The sequence below is a fragment of the Cucurbita moschata genome, unplaced genomic scaffold (genome assembly GCF_002738365.1).
Source record: "Cucurbita moschata cultivar Rifu unplaced genomic scaffold, Cmos_1.0 Cmo_Scf00038, whole genome shotgun sequence".
NCBI classification, from domain to species: domain Eukaryota; kingdom Viridiplantae; phylum Streptophyta; class Magnoliopsida; order Cucurbitales; family Cucurbitaceae; genus Cucurbita; species Cucurbita moschata.
In genome coordinates, this window is record NW_019268554.1 from 618,869 (window position 1) to 638,495 (window position 19,627).

Below are 19,627 nucleotides of genomic sequence, written 5' to 3' on the forward strand. Positions count from 1 at the left end.
TTTTATAATATGGTTATTTAAATAATTTCTTTTAAAAATAAAATTCTGTTCTAAGAGTAATCGACCATGAACATCCCATTCTAATCTAAAAAGGTTCGAGTGTTTATATGACTCAATAACCGGGACCACCTAATCAAAACCATAAAGGTTGGATTGGGCTCGGTGTAATTTTTTAAAAACAAAAAAATTAATTCTGTTTGCAGTTGACATCTTTTTGGTCAACTAAAGTCAACTAATCCAATCAACCCGAAAATCGAGTTATAACTCAACCTTACCCTACTTTAAAATAAATAATATATATATATATATATATATATATATTTATTTATTTATTTATTGTTGGTAACATTAGGATGAATTTTAATTTTTATAATAATCTTAAAAATAGAATGGATTGGAACACTCTTTTATATAGTTGATTGGGTTGACCAGACATAAAAAAAAATGTCTACTTGCAAATCTGATCCAAAATTTGTAGCTTTCCAAAATTCAATCAAAAGCAAACCGAGAAAAAAAGAATACTCTAATCCAACTCTGATTTAGGTCGGATAATTCAAGTTGGTCGAGTTTTTGAGTCTACTTCGAATAAAAATCTGGTTTTGGATTAGATATAGTAATCAAACGAGCTGGTTTTGGATTAGATATAGTAATCAAACGAGCTGGTTTTGGATTAGATATAGTAATCAAACGAGCTGATTTTGGATTAGATACAGTAATCAAACGAGCTGGTTTTGGATTAGATATAGTAATCAAACGAGCTGGTTTTGGATTAGATACAGTAATCAAACGAGCTGGTTTTGGATTAGATATAGTAATCAAACGAGCTGGTTTTGGATTAGATATAGTAATCAAACGAGCTGGTTTTGGATTAGATACAGTAATCAAACGAGCTGGTTTTGGATTAGATATAGTAATCAAACGAGCTGGTTTAATCTCAACTATCCAATAGAAACTTTCTCAAATTATTTTGAAAAATTTGAAAGAAAAAAAATAAAAAAGTATATCACTAAGATTCATGACAAAAAAAATGGAGAGAACCAAATTAAAGCAAGAGGGAGAGCACTTTTTCAATCTTTACATGCTCCTACTCCGAATTAATTTCAATTTGTTCTATTTGGAGAGTCAAATCCCAACTCCAATGGCGCCATAAATGCCAAAATCTGAATCCTCTCTCAAGATCCAAACAACGTCCGCCATGGAAATCGCCTCCTCAACCAAGGATCCCAAATCCATCCGCTCCCGTCGACGCCGCAACACCTGCATCGGAGTCTCAATCGCCACCGTCCTCCTCCTCATAGTTCTAATCGTCATTTTAGCCTTCACAGTCTTCAAAGCCAAACGCCCAATCACCGCCATCAACTCCGTAGCCCTAGCCGACCTTGATTTGTCGCTCAACATAGCTAGATCCGCCGTCGGCCTCAACATCACACTAATCGTCGACGTCTCAATCACAAACCCTAACAAGGTCGGATTCAGCTATTCCAACAGCACCGCACTGCTCAATTACAGAGGCGAACTTATCGGCGAGGCGCCGATTCCGTCTGGCCGTATCAATGCGAACCAGAGCAAGCGGATGAACATCACGGTCACGATCATGGCGGATCGGCTTCTGAGGTCGTCGACGGTGTTGTCCGACGTCGTCGCCGGATCTATACCGTTGAATACGTACACGAGAATTTCAGGTAAGGTGAGGATTTTAGGGATTTTCAAAATTCGAGTTGTTTCGAGTACGTCCTGTGATTTCACGATCGACATATCGGATAGGAAAATTGGAGATCAGCAGTGTAGTTATCATACAAAGATCTAATTGCTTAAGCGCTTTTAAATCGTAAATTATGAACAGATTTGTAGGTGGATTTAGAGCTGTTCTTTCACTGTTCTAACTGGTTTATTTGATTTTGTTACTATTTTTGAAGCGTTCTTTTTTAAATCGTAAATTATGAACAGATTTGTAGGTGGATTTAGAGCTGTTCTTCCACTGTTCTAATTGGTTTATTTGATTTTGTTACTATTTTTGAAGCGTTCTTCCCTCTTTGAATTGTTTGTTCTTTCATTGTTCATCAGTTCATCAGTTTTAGTGGGATACTTGTAAGGATTCGAATAAGATAATCTTAAATTTAAAATTTTATGGATTAATTTTATAATTTAATAATTTTACATTAAAGGTGTGGGAGGGAAGGTTGAAGATGGTTGATTGTTGAATTCTAAATTTTTTTTTTTTTTTTAAAAGTGTCGTGGGTCCCACGTCATTCGTGTTCGATTATCCTTAGTCTCAATTTTATTATGTCGATTTGAATTCCATTGATTTTATGCTTTTGTTATGTATTGACATATATTTTGTACGTGTAATCTAAAAATTATAGGTCGATATTACATCTAAAAACTATAAATTGATATTACATCTAAAAACTATAAATTGATATTACATCTAAAAACTATAGGTCGATATTACATTTGTACTCAAACACGTAATGTTTTGAAAAAAAAAATCATTTGTACTCGAACACGTTCTTCCTACAAGAAACATGTTCATTAAGGGAGCTGGACAAAGGATATATGGGATATGTTTTCCTATCAAACAAAAAACAGACTGAGGATATGTCTCCCTCCTAAACAAAAAAAGAAAAAGGAAGAATACATAGAAGTTGAGGCTCACCGAGAAACATCAGGTTGAAGCCATGATTGAGGTCGAAGTTGGGGTTTGTCAAGAAACATCAGGTCGAAGCCGGGGCTCACCAAGAGACATCAGGTCGAAGCCATGATTGAGGTCGAAGTTGGGATTTGCCAAGAAACATTAGGTCGAAGCGATGACTGAGGTCGAAGTCGGGGCTCACTAAGAGACATCAGGTTGAAGTGATGATTTAGAATTAGCAACAATCTTCGGTTCCATTCAAAAGACAATTCTAGGAAGTCAAAGGAGTTGACTAGGGCGGGCTCACTATTCACAACCCTAACTTTTCAATCAATTCAATACAACAGTTATCGAAAACAAGGTGAATCGAAGCCCTCAGTTAAGCCACAAAAATCATTTGACAAATGATGGAAAATTCAAGCACGAGAGGCGCTTTCACAAGTTATTACAATCTTTTTAGTGGAGTAGAGAAACATAATAGAAAAGTCAAAGATACATAAATGAAGTCATTCATTGTTACGAGCACCATTAGTCTTTGTGTGTTGATATCCATTATTGTCACCTTTATTTCAAGTCCAAATCATCATCTATAGAGTCCATGTTATGATTATTACACATAAAACAGAAAACACGTGACTTGGGCTGTGCCCAATTCCTCACCTTGGCCTCGACATGCGGTCGAAGCTGAGGCTCTCTAAGGGGGCGTTCATCTAGCACGTTGTGCTCATGTCATCTTCAATTATCTCAATTAACTATTTTACAAATTCAAATAAAAGAGGGAATGAGGAGAGTCTAGGTCAAATATAATGATTAAGCTCGAGAAATAAAGAAAGGGTCTAAACTCAAAAGAAACAAAGAAGTGGCAAACAATATTTGCTAGCGGTGAGGTTGAGCTGTTACAAATGGTACCAGAGTAAGTTAACGAACGGTGTGAGACACTGGTCGGAGTAAGGTTAAACCTTCACCATAGTAGACACATTTTAAAATCGTGAGGTTTATGTCGATACGTAATGAGCAAAAGCGGACAATATCTACTAACAATGAGGTTGAGCTGTTGCAAATAGTATAAGAGCTAGACACTGAACGGTGTGCTATTGAGGACATTGAGCTCCCAAGGGAGGTGGATTGTGAGATCCCACATCGGTTGGAGAGAAGAACAAAACATTCTTTATGAGGGTATGGAAACATTTCTGTCGGCGATACATAACAGGCCAAAATGAACAATATGTGCTAATGATGGGCTGAGAGCAACCCGCCTCATAAGGGTCCTTGACACATACTACGGACATTTAAAAAAAAAAAAATAGAAACTTATTCTTTTTTATCTCTTATTTTTAAAAGAAGAAACAATGAAAAAAAATTCTAATTCTTACCTTTTCTCAATATTATTACGATTACACTAACAGTCGATTGTTTAAAATTTTTGTTTAAAATGGTAAGATGTTTAAGAATAAGATGCTTCGAAATAAGATATTTAAGAATAAAAAGGCGTGAAAATCGTAATTAAAAATTCATATAAATAAATAATATTCATAGATGAAAATCGTAATTAAAAATTCATATAAATAAATAATATTCATATTTAGTTATATCACTATTAATTATTTTATTTTTATTAAATAATCTTTAACAATTAAATTTTAATTTGTCAATAAGTTTACTAGAAATATATGTCTTTAAATTTTAGATTTTTTTAATATATTTAGTTATCGATATTAATAATTATGATTTTAATAAAATTATATAATTTTTTATTACAAATAATTAGTATAATAATAAAAAAAATTAATTAACCAATATAATAAATTATTTAAAATCATATAATTATGATAAATTATTGATAAATAGTAAAAAGAAATTTATATAGCAAGAATAAAATAATTACAATATAACATTTCACCAACTTTAATTAATTATAATTCATTATTATTAATTATAAATTTAATTTGAATCAATTAATTATATTTTAAAAATTAATTTCAGTTAACTAATACTAGTTAGCTAATTAATTAACTTAAATATTGTTAGTTAACTAATTGGCAATTTTAGTAAATAAGTAATTTCGAAAAATTGATTAAATATAAGATTTATTCTAATTAAATGTTAATTATATTAATCATATTAAACCAATATCAATTATTTAAATAATTAAGTATATTCAAATTAAAAGTGTAAATAAAAATGAGTATAAACGTTGCTTGTGAATACATTATTCTCGTGGGCATCTCCCTTTGAAAATAAATAACGTCCAAAAAAAAAAATTCTAATTCCTTCTTCTATCAAACTTGGGCTACGTGTTCTATTTACGCGAATGAAAATTAAATTAAAAGTTAATTGATTAAATTTATTTTAATAATTTTATTTAATAAAAATAAACTAATTAATAATAATTAATTATCTAAAATTAATTAATATAATAAAATTATTGAAATTACATTGGGGAGTATTTATTATATTTCTAATTTATTCTCATATATCTTAATTAAAACCTTTGTTTAGTATTAAAAAAATAATAGTTTATTTTGTTCTTGCGTAAAGCTGAGTCAAATATCTAAAATTAAATATTATTTTAGTCTTTATTTTTCGAAATTGATTCGAGAAAATGAAATTTCAATAAATTTAAAATAAGTTTATTATTATTTTTAAAAAAATTCTACCAACTTTATAAATTTTGTCCACTTATTTAAATGGTATTTTTAAAAAATAATTATTGTTATTTAACCCAATTTTAAGAGGTTTAAATTAATAAAAATAGTTAAAACTGTTAAAAGTTTGAATAATATATTTAAAGCTTTAAAAAAAAATCTAAAAAATACTTTTAAAATTAAAAAAAAATCAATAATACCCTTCATTTTAGATAAAAAAAAATACCTTTAAACTTTAAACCGTATTTAAAAAATTATTTAAAAAACATTTTGCATTTTAAAAAAAAAAGTTTTATTAATATTCTTAAATATTTTTTAAAATAATTTTAATTTTTTTTTTAAAAAATATAAAAATAAAATACTATGAATTTTCAAGAGTAATATTAAAAAAAATTCGAAGGAATCTTTTTATTTTTTATTTTTATAAAGGCCGTGTAGCTTATAAGTATTTTTTTAAATATAGTAGGGAGAGTATTTTTTAATTTTATTTAAAAATTGAAGAATATGGATAATTTTTTTAAAAGTTTTAAGAATATTTGTAAAATAAAATATTAACGGAATAAAGTTTAAAAGTATTTTAGCAAAATTTAATGAAGAAAAAAAAATCATAAAATGATATTTTGATTACACTTTTAATGGAGATCGCAATTAAAAATAATTAAAAATAATTAAAAATAATTAAAGATTTCCCTCCATAACGAAATTCGTTGTTTCAGAGCTAAAATTCATTTTCCAAAGCTCATGCAAATCTTCGCCTGTGTCAGAGGAATGTCGAATCTTGCCGTCGTTTTCGTTCTACGGACCGAGCGCTGTTGTTATTCGGTGAAAGATTCGACTTCAACGTCCAGCAATGGGGAAGTGTGGAGCGCTATATTTGGAGCGCGGTTGGTTTACTTGCAGTGCAAATCGCCATTGACAGAGCTGTTTCCGAGTTCTTGATCCACTTCCAGTTGAATTTGACTTTCCTTTATGCAGATTAGCATCTGTTCCTAATTCAGAGCTCGAAAGGTTATCTTCTTCGGTTTTTTTGGTTTTGAGTGTTTTATCCTGATTAGTGTCGTTAGCTGATGGTAATTTGTTGTGGCTTCTGTGGTGGTGTTTTGTTGTAATTATTATTGTTTTCTCTATCGGTTTGATGAATCTCTATCGTCGGTATTCATAGCGTGAATGTTTACAAGAAATTTGTGTCGCTGTTAGCATTTCTTTTTCAGCATCCTATATCTGAATTTAGTTTCAACTTGTGTTGTTTTGTTTTGCTAAACAATGATTTTTGTTCGTGATGCTACTTTCCAACTGGTTTTACCGTTCAAATTCCTCTTGTTTTACGTCTGGTTTTTAATAATTCCTTTAATTGTTTGGAGGCTGTTGTTTATGCTTAAAGTTGTAGTTTAAAGTGCGTCTTGTGATCAGGAAAACTGAGAAACAAATTATCCGAACTTTACTTTTTGATTTAGCTTGGGTTTGAGTTTTCGCAGTGAGATTTGTTCCTGATTTGAATTTCGGGTTGGAAGGGAACCCGTAGTTCCATCTAAGAACAGCTTCAGATTTTGAATTTTGTTTGATGTAATTGCGGTGGATTTCATCTTCTTGAGACTGAAAATCAGAAAATTGGGTGACAAACTGATCAGTTTGACTAGGAAAATATGGAGAGATTCCTGTCAGCCATCGTCTCAGAAGCTCAGGCGGGAGGGCAGTCACTGCTCGTTAATATAAAGATTGCAGTGTTACCCATAGCCAAAGTTTTCACCATGTGCTTTCTGGGTTTTATTTTGGCATCTAAATATGTCAACGTCTTGCCTGCGAGTGGAAGGAGACTTTTGAATAGGGTATGCCACTTAACTCCATCTAATTTGTACACTCGAACAAACTCAGTAATGTTTTCCAGATACTCAGCTTCTGATATGAAATTTTGAACAGACCATTTGGTTTTGATGATTAGTATTATAGGCCCCCCAATGCACTCAATGTTAGGAATCACGGATTTCCACAATGGTATGATATTGTTCACTTTAAGCATAAGCTCTCATGGCTTTTGATTGGGTTTCCCCAAAAGGCCTCGTACCAATAGAGATGTATTCCTTACTTATAAATCCATGATCATTTCCTAAATTAGCCAACGTGGGACTCCCTCTCAACAATCCTCAACACTCGCGTGCACATTTTATTGCACCTCTTTAAGTGTTTAAATGGACTCCGAATGATTGTTTCTGCTTCTTGTGCTGCAGTTGGTCTTTTCGCTTTTGCTTCCATGTTTAATATTCTCTCAGCTTGGGCAAAGTATTACCATGGAGAAATTTTTTCAATGGTGGGAGCCAAATACACATCTTTACATTTTCCTGTTTTGATTTGAATCTTGTAAACTGATAGCATCTAATTTCATTTGTGGCCTTCTGTAGGTGGTTTATTCCTGCAAACATTGTGCTGACTGCCATATCAGGTTCACTAATTGGATTAATTGTTGCATCAATCGTTCGTCCTCCATACCCCTTCTTCAAGTTCACGATTGTACAAATTGGGATCGGTAAACCACTTGATCTTGCTATAGTAACTTTGAGTTTATGTATTTGTATGACATGAATTGTTTCCCTTTTCTATCACTTAGATGGCTGGTTATTTCAGATATCTGTTAGTGGTCATTAGTTTGTAACCAACTGCCAAAGGGCTGTCAGTTTGGAATTGGAAAACTAGAATAATGTTTGTCTGCTTCTGAATCGTGCATCAATTATGGTATCCGAGTGTGGACCTACTACTTGTGCACTGATTAAATGACACTGTGAGGTTTGTGCTGCATGAGACACAAATCAATCATGTTGGCCAGATATTTTGGTAGATGTTTTCAATCCACAGTTGCAGAAAAATAAGCTAGGAGTTGTTCAAATGACTGTAAGTTATCAAGAACTTAAACTTAATGGATCAAGGAACGAAACTGAGGATTCCAGAATTGCTAATTTGATAAAGGTAGTTCTAGTCCAATAGGGAATTTCCATGAATGAGCCTTATATGATAGATTCTAGCACAGACTATCCACCTGATAGATGTTCCTTACCTACCTAAAACCAAGTTGAGTTTATTTCTTAAGGGGGGAGGAAATATTATAAGTTTGAATGATATACTGCGTGTGAAAGTGTTTTATTTATTTTTTAATTCATGTATTTTTATTTTTTATAATCTGGTATTGGGGGCTCCACCCCACTAGTCTGGGGTACCCTCTTCTGCTCCAAGGCCTGGAATCAGCTTGATTTTGTAGGTCTTAGCTGACTTTGTTTGAAGTTTGTTAATATCCATTAGTTTGCAACTAACTGCCTGCCAAAGGAAGTATACTAGTATAAATCATGCCATTAATATAATAGAAAGAATCTGATTGAATTGGAACAGTGAATATAGAATCAGTTTTAAGTAGTAATATTCAATAAACACTTCCTGTTCTGTTGAATGAATTGAAATATCCTTTACCTCGTGTCTTAGTTCATCCTTCTTTTCTTTGTAAAAAAATGAATAACGGATCAAACAAACCATAGCCTTCCGGTACTTTATAATACCGTACTGTTCCTGTAGCTGACATATAGGCTGTGGAAATTGTTTACTTGAACCTCCTGGTTTGATTTTCTCATATGAATGTTCTATGTTTTCATCCTTGTAAACATTCTATGCTTTGATGTTGGTATGCAGGGAACATTGGGAATGTGCCTCTCGTTATTATTGCAGCCCTCTGTAGAGACGAATCCAACCCTTTTGGTGATTCAGAGAAGTGTAGTACTTATGGGATTGCTTATATTTCATTTGGCCAGTGGGTGGGTTTTTCAGCACTTTTGACCTAACTCATTGGGACCTGTGCATTTATCTAAGTTGGATATTGTTTTCTTTTGAAATTTATATCAAGTAGTCCATCCATGACTTAGCTTATCTTCATCCCTAAGTAACGATTTATATATATATATATATTTTGGCCACTATGGCTCAAAACGAACAATATACGTTTAATGAAAAAGAAAGAGAGTGGAATGAAGTATTTGATAGATAAGACCATTGTTCCAATTGGTTTTCACTATCAAATTCCTTATTTACTTAAACTCCCTTTGCAATTAGCTCAAGATGGGGTGCCTTTTGCAACTCCTTTCAGGAGATCTACACTGTTGTTAGTAACTTTTCAACTTATAAAGGCTCTGTTTTTTGGCCAAAAAAAGAACAAAAAACGATTGTTCCTAACTAACAAACTTAGTAAGTTTACTTAATGTAAATACTAAATAATACCCACACAATTATCTTTTAATGTTAAGGTTGGTGCAATTATCATCTATACCTATGTGTATGCAATGTTGACACCTCCCCCTGAGGGTACATTTGACATTAAAAATGAAAGTATTCCAGTTAAGAACCTGCAAAAGGATCATACACCTGTGCTTGTTCCCTTGCTTCTTCAGGAGATACCTTCTACATATTCAGATCCTTCTAAGAAGGAAGAGGTGAGAGACTTTATTTTGATTTGTTGTTAGTATTGCCTTATTCAATTAAATGGATTCATGGTGAGGTTCATTTTTATTAATCAACGTATAATAGGATGTTTTATATTTTTAGGAATTTAATACTTTAACTAATGTCAAAGTGACAATTTTTTTTATACTAGTATGACATTGAATTTGAATTGTGGAAGAAAGTGCTATCATCTTCAATTTTGAGCAGATTCTCTGTTCTTCGGTTATTCATTAGTTAATTTATGCTGCCTTAGTTATGGTTTTATGGAAACAAATCAACCCTTATTTATGAAAACTATTATGTTGTTAAATTGTCAGGAGTATTTTGGATCAGTTAAAATCATTATTTCTAAAATAATGGAGATTGAGATGACTATTTACTTTTTGGGTTTTGTTAGGTTAGGGTAAATGACTTCTTATCCATTCTAAAGTTACTTTAGAAATAAAATAAAATTTGAAGTTGCCTGTCATAACTTTCCTCTGTATGCAGACTAAAGGATTCCTTATGTATTGGTTTGAGAAATTGAAGCTCAAGCTATTTTTCCAGCCTCCTATCGTTGCTTCGGTTAGTATAGATCTATTATTTTAGTGAATTGTAGTCTATCACTAGGGGTTTTATGAAACATGCCATGATTAGTGAATACTAGATAAATTTCATTGGAGCATCATTTTCATCCTCTTTCGAAATTGTGAACTGAAATCATGTACTCCAGAAAAATGAATTCGGATATGCTCTCTTGTAAAGGGAAATTTTGTGAAGGGAAAAAGAGAATAAAGATAAACATGTGAAGATGATTTATGCTTTTGGTGTTTTTATTAAATTGATGAAGTTTCTGAGCTTCCAAATTCAGATATCTTTCCACATTCTTTTGTTACTGTTCTTGATTGATTATGCCATCTGTTGCAGGTTTTAGCCATGGTTATGGGTGTAATACCATTCTTAAGGCGGTTGATCTTTACTCCTGATGCTCCACTATTCTTCTTCACTGATAGCTGCAAAATTCTCGGGTAAACCTGGAAAATTCTGAACAGTAATGTTGCTGATTTTTATTATTCTTATTATTGATTTTTGCCGGTTTTCCTCGTCTTTACTAGGGCCTTATTATTTTGTATTATTCTTTTTTCTTTGCTCATCGATGAGCTCGCACTGAGGTTCTTTTCTTGGGGCGGTTTCTTTTAGTCTACTCATATTTCTATATTCCTAAATATTTGATCTTAAGGTTTTCCGTTTGGGTTTCTGTTCCCAAGTCAAGAGCTGAAATACCTAGAGTTTGTGATGATCATGTCCAAGATTCAAATTAACCATTAACACAGGGCTCCATGAATCTCTTTGGCTTTAGTTTCCTTACCCTTTCATTGAGGATGTCAATGTAGTTCCAAATCAGGTCAAAGTGGAGAAGGTTTTTGGTTTTCACAAGAAAAACCATGTGGGTTTACGAAGTGGATAATATCATGCCTTTGTGAAAAATCGAGAGGCCTATTGTTCTAATACCTCCTCCAGCCTCATCGCATTTCCTTCTTACGTTTTTATGGTGTGGTTTTAGTTACAAGCCCTTCCTTGGTGCTCTGAAATTAAATTTCTTGCAGTTATCGGGAAAAAAACGAAGTCTTCATGGTGACACTTGAAAAAAATATGTGGAGCAGCTTGTATCAGATTTCAAAATCTGGAAATATGAGATCCTTCTTTCTTTTGTTGGACTTGGGATCTGCATTTTGGTTTTGTGACTATTATAATAGGGACTATGAGTTCATTTCCTACTCTCCAGTATTTGCTTTGCTTTGGAAATTAAGGTGTGGTAACCATATCTTCTTCCAGGCAGAAAAGATTAGGAATTGTTGGGGGCTCTTTTGTTGAGGTTTTGAATATCTAAACAATGGTACAATGGATAGAAGAGTTCTGCTGTATTTGTGCCTCGTAGTTAGTATTTGTCATCTACGCCTTTGATGTATTTTTTTTTCCTTTTAATATCCTTCTGTTAGGCTACTAGTGTTGGCCTGTCAAGAGACTCTTGGGAGTTGCATGGGATAATAGTACTATTACCACCAATAGGAAACACTTTCATTGTTAGGGACTGGGTTACATGTTTGACATGCCGCTAGCTATTTAGGAGATGAGGCTAGATTGTTGTTTAATAAAAGGATCATTTGTGTGTATGCATGTCAAGTGTTAGGCCAATGGGAGATCCCAACATGTCTAGCTTTCTGTGACTTTCATGATGCATGGGTGAAGATTGGAACTTTGCTAATAGTTTATGCAATTTGGTTACCGCATCATATGTAGGTGATTATTGTGGCTTTTCCTTTTTTTATAAGGAGCCTACAAGAATAAATTGAAGGTTTTGACTGTCTAGAGCCTGATAAGAGATTGAAGTTTGATTCCTTGCAGGAACTAAAAATTTTTAGTTCAAATTTTTAGTTCCTAACGTTTCATCCACAAAAGTAAAAGTGCATTAGTGATAGAGCAGAGTTCATATCTGTTCCACCTTAAGACCTGTCTACAATCAGGTCGCTCTCCGTGTCTTCAATGTCATATGTAGATGTTGTACTTGAATAAGTTTTAGAACAACATTGAACTGTGTAACTAAATAGGAGAATATAAAGATCATTATACATGCTGTTAGATTAGAAAATTTCTAGTACTACCAGATTACCAGTCACCTTTTTAAAAGGATATTGACTTGAAACAATAAATTGAAGGATTGTCCATGAGAGTACCTGAAAAAATTTCTAAGTTAGATTCTATAAGCCTAAATTAATCAATTGTGCATACTTTTTTTTTTTTTTAGTAAGGTCAGCCTGTTTTTTAAAAGTCAAATTCTTTTTTGTTCTTCTAGCCTAGCTACCTCTTAACCCACATTACATACTTTCTAATGTGGCGGTGAAGAATGCAAGCAAAGAAGGAGCTCAAATATTGTTATATCCCATCCAAAGAAAAGAGGCGGACTGGTAAGAAGTCCCTAAGTAGCAAAAACCAGGTTTAGATGTAGGATTTTGATTACAAGCAATGAATGTTCCAATCCCAATCAACAACTGGGGGCAGCTCAAGAGGCACTGCCAGAGGCGCCAGCACTGGCGGAAGTTCTGCACCGTGATTTCCATCCCCTAAGGCACTTTTCAGGAAAATTCACATGTTAGTCACGCAGCAACTATGTTCAAAGTATAAAAGAGGAAGATTGGAGTTCGTAGGTCTTGCCCGTGTTTGGCACTGGGAGCCAAAGCTTGCTGGGTGAGACCAAAAGAAAGAAAGGACGGGCTCCAAAAGGATGGAAAACTAGAACGTGTGGAATCTTAATGCTTATATAACTACAAAATTGTCAATACCAATACAATCTAACCGTGTTTGTGATTGTCAGGGGGGCTATGATTCCATGCATCCTGTTGGCATTGGGAGGAAACCTTGTTGAAGGTTAGCCAGTCCAATGACGATAATTCTCAGTTATATTAATCGGTTACACGTTCCTACTTTGGTAGAGATCAACCACGAAATCTTTTGATTTCAAAACAGAATTCAATACCTGCAATTTGCTTGCAGGTCCTGGAAACTCGAAACTCGGGCTTCGGACTACCGTTGCCATTATTTTTGCAAGGTTGTTTTTGGTACCTCCTACTGGACTTGGCATTGTTATGTTGGCTGATAAGCTTGGTTTTCTTCCTCCTGATGATAAAATGTTCCGATTCGTTCTTCTTCTTCAGCATTCGATGCCAACATCTATCCTCTCGAGTAAGTTCCGATCTTGCTAAACAATCTGGATTCAGTCTTGCTAAACCAAGAAGGATAGTCAACGATGTTAAGTTTAACATGTCTGAATTCGTGAAACAAATTCTTTTGTGCAGGCACTGTGGCTACTTTGAGGGGTTGCGGGAGAGAATCGGCTGCTATTCTTTTCTGGGTTCATATATTTGCTATCATCTCAATGGCTGGATGGTTGGTCCTCTATCTCAGGATACTCTTCTAATGAAATTCATTGTATGATAGCTAAGAAAAAACGATATCATAGACTATAAAGAGCGTTTTTTGAATGTCCTATTAAAAGTCTGATACTTTTAATAGTGTTTTTATAATTAATACAGAGCGTTTTTTGAATGTCCTATTAAAAGTTGATACTTTTAATAGTATTTTTATAATTAATACTATAATAGAATGAAGATATAGATTACGATTGTTACTATGAAAACATGTTATAGTGGTTCTTATTAAAACTATTATATGTTTAGAATTAAAATAATATGTTATTAAAGCTATAATATGTTTAGAATTACAATAATAATAGCAAAATAATATGCTATTAAAGCTATAATATGTTTAGAATTAAAATAATATGCTATGGATAATATAGTATTGTGGTTTTAATCTTGTACTATAATAAAGTTATTTAACCATTATTATTTACAATAATTATATTTTAATAAAATTAACTTTTAAGTACTCGATTTAGCTCTAAGGGAAAGAATTAGGAGATTTTTTTTATCTCTCCAAGATTCTCTAATGTTGGACTGGGTACATGACATTTCCAACATCGATATCTGATATCTAGGAAGATATTTATATTCAAAATTTATCAAACACAATCAAAATTCATAGTCATTGAACGATCAAAACTCATACAAAATAGTTCAATCGATACTTATATTGACTTGACTAGACTACTTGACTGCAAGAAATAACTTGACAAAAAAATTGAGCTTTTCGGATTTTCCACCCAAAGGAGAACGCCAAATTCCAATTATGTAATCGATGATTCCTGCCATCAGACAAGCGACTAACTAACAAATCTTGATAAGTCTAAAAAGGTTATTCAAAGCAACTTACATAAAAATTGAACTGAAACTTCAAACTAAGAATTAGATGACCGAAATTTGATGAAAGCACGTCGATGAACACGAGTGATTTTTGGTTTTAAACTTGGGGATTAAAGCAAGAATTTGGTGATGCAACTAAGGGATGGATACAATTACTTTGTCGCAGCTAAGGACAGCTCTGTATTGTCTTGCCCAAAAACATAAAGCATGGTAGCAAATACAACAAATGATGTGTGCAATATAAAGAGAGAAATTTGTTATGATACTTCATAGCAATTTATCGGTCGCATCCGCATCAGTGAGCAAGATCCTTACTTGACAAACAATACGACACAATACATGCCTCCAAGCCCTTGCTCATTTACATCAATCGATGCATTTGAAATTTCAACTAAACTTATCACAATATAGGAAGATAGAAAAGCTAATGAGATTTATTTAGAATAGTCGGAGAGCTAGAAACATAATGACCATGGACTAAACCTCATTCAAAATGTATCATCTCTAGTCGAATTTGAAACTTGGTCGAATTGGATCCTTTCGATTTCTATACCGAATATATACCTTACGAAGTAGTTTTAACTTATTGATTGACACAAACCCTAGATCTCTGCCCTTGAAAAATGAATCAATACTTTCTACTCGAGCTCCATCGTGTACTATTTACATCAAAACCCTAAAAAAATTAGAGCTCTATTGGAACAGAACAAACGATTTCGAGTCAAGAGCATCTTCATTCCTATATAATATAAAATGGTGGGTATAAGAATCTACAGTAGATCATGTCCTTCAAGTCGCACGTTACTTCCTACCACATCGTTTTAAACGAAGTTTTACCATAACCTCTAATTTCGTGCCATTGATTCATTTATGGAATCATGTCATGAATCATGTATAGTCATTGGTTAAAAGGTATATGAAAATGCTAATCTAATGCTAAATCTTACGACATAACCCATTTCTTGGCTTATCAAAAAAGGAGTCAACTACATAGTTTGGATATAAGTGTTGACTACCCTATGTTCTTGTTCGGTTGATCTCAAGCTAAACGATGTTAGAAGTTTCAATCTAAATTCCTGTTTTATGTGAACTTCACATTCTAGTCATTGAATTATCTTCACACGATACTCGAAGTTCTCGTCCAAACTAAACCTTGTGCTTACGTTGAGTTACGTTGAGAATTGTTGAGCAGACAACAAGCTAACCTTAGTGTTGGTCTAAATCTAAATCACGACAAAGTTAACAAGCTTCTTAGAATAAACCAAAACATAGTAGTCTCAAGGACTTCAAACATCATGGAACAGAACATAAATGTAAAAATGGAAAACCAACTCTCATAAACAAAACAAACCAACGTCGAAACAGACAAAAGAACAGGACAGTACATGACTAAAATGGAAATAAACTCGTATAAACTTCAAGGTTTGGAAATTTGATTTTACCTTCTCCATCGGATATTGGCCGAAAACAATAGACTAAATGCTGAAGAAAACCACCTTCGTTCGCCGCTCCAAGGATACTCGAACGCTGCAGTATATTCATGTGGAGATAAACATTTGGATACCTAAATGCCCATTCATGTGAAGAACATTTTGATATAAACAATTGTGTATGAACTTCATATAAGCATTATCATTGAAGTAAAAGAAAGCTCGTGTTAATTTGATTTCTTGTACCATACGCTATTGCTAGACAATTCACCACCATCTCCTGCTTCTGTTCTCTCTTTGGTTCAATGCATCAGCAATGTGAGCATCAAGTTGCCTTCTGTCTGCAACTTGGCCTACGGGTACTCTTTGATCACACCGAGGGCTACCAAACCATAACATCAGGGCTATACCTGCAAGACCAACGATCGGAGCAGCCACGAACACCCAACTTCTTATACCGTCGTGTCTGCCTGAATTGTTACTGTTATTAACTGCAGAGTCTATGTTGTTCAGCTCCTCTCCTTGGCTGGTTCTAAACTCTAGATTTGCTCCAACTCCTTGGACCTCTGCTGTATTGATGCTACTTCGCTTTCCCTCTTCGTAATCTCGATCGTCGGTTGGAAGTTCATATCGACAAAGGGGACACGAATTCCGTGTACGCAACCACGGCATGATGCAGGAAGGGTGGTAGAGATGAAGGCAAGGTAGTTGATTCACTGCGACGCCCACGAGTAAGAAATCCTTACAAATTGCACAGGATATATTGTCATGTTTCAAATGTTCTTTAGAAATCACCAAAAGTGGGAGATTTTTCACTGAAGAGACAGCTGCAGGAGGTGCTCCGCGTCTTGAGCTGGTCGTCATGGCAATTTGCTCAAGAAGTTGCTCAAAGCCTTGTTGGTCAAGATATTCACCAAAATTCTCAACGAAAGATAGTAATTCTGACTGTGAATAGTTCATGTTCGAATAAAATCGCCCATTCCTCCTGATTCGCTCGAGTTCGTATTCTGGTGAAGAAAGTTGTTCATTCCAATTACCAGAGTTAACTCTCCCAGATGCACTAGAAACTTGAAAATCTTGAAGTGGAGGCCTAGCTTGAGAAGATTCTACTTCGAGTGCATCTTGCTCTGTGTCAGCTTCTGTTAATTCACCAAGATCCTCCTCCTCATCACTCGAGTCCCAATCGCCGACACCAGCACGCATAGGATCAATGTCTATATCGGTATCATTGAATCCATCTCCAGGAAAAACGAAAACATCTGTGTCCAAGGAACTTCGTCCATCCATGGAAGCGTCCGAGTCACCCCCATAAGTACCGTACGAAACAAAATCAATACCACCAGAAGAATGTCTGTAAGACCCAAAACTGAAATTTGATCCACTCTCTCGAAACATAGAGTCAATACTATCTAAACCATCATTTTCAGAATCAGAGTTTGCTCGACGCCATCTTCTAGATTGATTGGGGCTCATAAGCAAACTCGAGTCCTGCATAGCATAAGTAGCATTAGAACCATCTGCATACCGGTCCCCGTAGCTAGAGATACTCGACTGACTTTGCCTCACCAAGTTAATCATATGGGAGAATTCCTGCGAAAAACGACTTTCAGGAGACTCTGAACTACCATGCCTTGTTCTTCTTCCTCTGGGCATCGCCCTATTATAAGAATCCTGTTCAGGGAATTCCATATCTTCAAGTAACAAAAACTTACAATCGCCACATATACCAATGGCTTCAGGTTCACCACTGACATCGTTATCAAGTACTAGGAATCGTTCGCAACATGCACAAGTTGGCGATTGATTTAGACCATGTTCATCAACCAGTTCATTATTGTCCATCACATGAGCAGTGGATTGAAGAAACTCCTCCAAGATTCTTTGTAAGTCGATGTCCATCTGAGACGAGACCAGCAAGCAAAAATCACAAACAGTGGAAAACCAACATGAAGTTCAACAAGTAGTGAAATAAGAACCTAAAAGAGAAAACTGAATCATATTTAACTAAGTTGAAGTTCAGTCTGTTAGGAATCACGGACCTCCGGACCTCCACAATGGTATGATATTATCCACTTTGAGCATAAGCTCTCATGGTTTTTCTTTGGATTTCCCCAAAAGACCTCATACGAATGGAGATTTATTCTTTACTTATAAACCTATGATCATCCTCTAAATTAGTCAATGTGGGACTCCCTCCGAACAATCCTCAACACAATCAAATATGAAAAACAATGCCAGTTATACAGAGATGATCAAACGACTTGAGAGACCGACCACACTGAATTGTCATAGTTTTCTAGCCTTGTAGCCATGTATTCAAGCCCTTAACTAAGTTGTTTTATATTCGTACTATCTCAAACTTACTCTCATTCTCAATTGATACCGCTTCATTCACCATGAAACCTGTCACGAGCCACTCCTCGTCCGTGTTTCCTCTTGTACATTAACAACTACTCGTAACCCTCCACAACCCCTAGTTGAGAGGAGATTTAAAAGAGAGAAGAACAACACATAAGCAGAATTAGATATCTCCTTTACCACTTCATTCCTAACCTCACTTCACTTCTTTGTTTCAAACTAAACCATTTTCTTATCTCAATCCAAATGAACCGCCCTTTCCAACCTCCCTCCATTGCCCCACCAGGAGTTCAAACTCCTAGAACTTCAAAAGTAGAACCGAGGGAACAATATTCTCAAACGCGTCAAGGTCCTGTAGCAGCGAAGCCCACCACTAGCACATATTGTCCTCTTTAGGATTTCCCTTCTAGGCTTCCCCTTCTGGGCTTCCCCCCTCAAAGTTTTTAAAACGTGTCTGCTAGGGAGAGGTTTCCACACCCTTATGAAGAATGTTTCGTTCTCCTCCCCAACCAATGCGGGATCTCACACATCCATCCCCAATTTTGATGCTAAAACCCTCCAACAACACAAACTCCATCCCACTAACATATATTTGAAGGGTTCAAGAGTGGTTCCAGAAGTTCAATCAGCAAACAAGACAAAAAGGGAACTCATAATTTCGTCTAAACTAAGGGTTTTCAATTTCAACGCAATCGCAACAGAAGAAAACAGATCAATCACCCAATGATTAGCACAGAGCGCACAAAAATGACATTACATACAATTAGGGAAAACGAAAAACTGCATAATAAAACGAAACGGACGAAGATCAAAGTTCGCTTCCAGTGATTCAAACCTCCAACATTCGGCTCCAACTCATCCAATCGAAGACAACGATCTGAAAACTTGTGTAAGACGAAGAACATAAGGCAATCAACGAAAAGGGCTAAACGATTGAGAAACAAATAATTGAATATCGCTGTTCAGAAACATTCATTTTGAATCATGAAAACGTTATGATACTAAGATGAACAGAAATCGGCGAGAAAAAACGAAAACCAACGTGATTATCAGGCGGAGGAGGCCAATGGGGTTCTTAGAGAAAACGATTTGCGGGAGCGGCCGCCATTGTTGGATGGAAAACGAAGAACATTCAACGAATCAAAACGCGCTTAAAAGCGAGCGGCGTAATTGACCCATCAACATTGTTCTCAAAGAAAAAGGCTAAACAAAATTCGGATAGTGATGGATTGAATTCTGTATCTGGGTGTTCATGCTTTGATCGATTTGATTTCTTCGTCTGATAATTAC

The 19,627-nt window shown here is 34.7% G+C and overlaps 3 protein-coding genes across 12 annotated transcripts; 2 read left to right on the forward strand and 1 right to left on the reverse strand.

The window, feature by feature from the left end:
- The first annotated feature begins 1,045 nt into the window (after positions 1–1,045).
- Positions 1,046–2,223, forward strand: LOC111432307. Its single transcript, XM_023069131.1, has 2 exons — positions 1,046–1,843; positions 1,948–2,223. Exon 1 carries the CDS (start codon positions 1,151–1,153, stop codon positions 1,805–1,807), a length of 657 nt encoding a protein of 218 aa, XP_022924899.1. The 5' UTR covers positions 1,046–1,150; the 3' UTR covers positions 1,808–1,843; positions 1,948–2,223.
- A 3,766-nt stretch (positions 2,224–5,989) lies between these two features.
- Positions 5,990–13,831, forward strand: LOC111432305 (protein PIN-LIKES 6-like). Of its 3 annotated transcripts, none has more exons than XM_023069128.1 (11): positions 5,990–6,285; positions 6,688–7,103; positions 7,503–7,582; positions 7,674–7,798; positions 8,947–9,068; positions 9,555–9,740; positions 10,240–10,314; positions 10,657–10,757; positions 13,103–13,155; positions 13,282–13,470; positions 13,584–13,831. In XM_023069128.1, exons 2-11 carry the CDS (start codon positions 6,921–6,923, stop codon positions 13,703–13,705), a joined length of 1,236 nt encoding a protein of 411 aa, XP_022924896.1. In that variant the 5' UTR covers positions 5,990–6,285; positions 6,688–6,920; the 3' UTR covers positions 13,706–13,831. The 3 variants fall into 3 exon arrangements, with proteins under 3 accessions (XP_022924896.1, XP_022924894.1, XP_022924897.1); XM_023069126.1 differs by having other exon boundaries at positions 6,753–7,103; XM_023069129.1 differs by having other exon boundaries at positions 6,906–7,103.
- A 475-nt stretch (positions 13,832–14,306) lies between these two features.
- LOC111432303 (E3 ubiquitin-protein ligase Praja-2-like) lies at positions 14,307–19,627 on the reverse strand. Of its 8 annotated transcripts, none has more exons than XM_023069124.1 (4): positions 19,173–19,627; positions 17,732–17,878; positions 15,992–17,636; positions 14,307–14,491 (listed from the first exon to the last, which is right to left on the reverse strand). In XM_023069124.1, coding segments are annotated over exons 2-3 (1,392 nt in total). In that variant the 5' UTR covers positions 17,734–17,878; positions 19,173–19,627; the 3' UTR covers positions 14,307–14,491; positions 15,992–16,246. The 8 variants fall into 8 exon arrangements, with proteins under 8 accessions (XP_022924892.1, XP_022924891.1, XP_022924884.1 ...); XM_023069123.1 differs by lacking the exon at positions 19,173–19,627 and adding an exon at positions 18,344–18,759 and having other exon boundaries at positions 15,992–17,467; positions 17,546–17,878; XM_023069120.1 differs by lacking the exon at positions 19,173–19,627 and adding an exon at positions 18,344–18,759 and having other exon boundaries at positions 14,315–14,491; positions 15,992–16,076; positions 16,231–17,878.

Bases quoted from the DNA above. Each gene is read 5' to 3' on its own strand.
- LOC111432307 (XM_023069131.1), top strand. From the start codon at position 1,151: ATGCCAAAATCTGAATCCTCTCTCAAGATCCAAACAACGTCCGCCATG.
- LOC111432305 (XM_023069128.1), top strand. From the start codon at position 6,921: ATGGAGAGATTCCTGTCAGCCATCGTCTCAGAAGCTCAGGCGGGAGGG. The intron at 7,799-8,946 runs GTAAACCACTTG...GTTGGTATGCAG, and splicing joins GATTGTACAAATTGGGATCG to GGAACATTGGGAATGTGCCT. The intron at 9,069-9,554 runs GTGGGTTTTTCA...TTTAATGTTAAG, and splicing joins ATATTTCATTTGGCCAGTGG to GTTGGTGCAATTATCATCTA.
- LOC111432303 (XM_023069116.1), bottom strand. From the start codon at position 18,370: ATGAAGCGGTATCAATTGAGAATGAGA. The intron at 17,879-18,343 runs GTAAGTTTGAGA...GTCTCGTCTCAG, and splicing joins GGTATCAATTGAGAATGAGA to ATGGACATCGACTTACAAAG.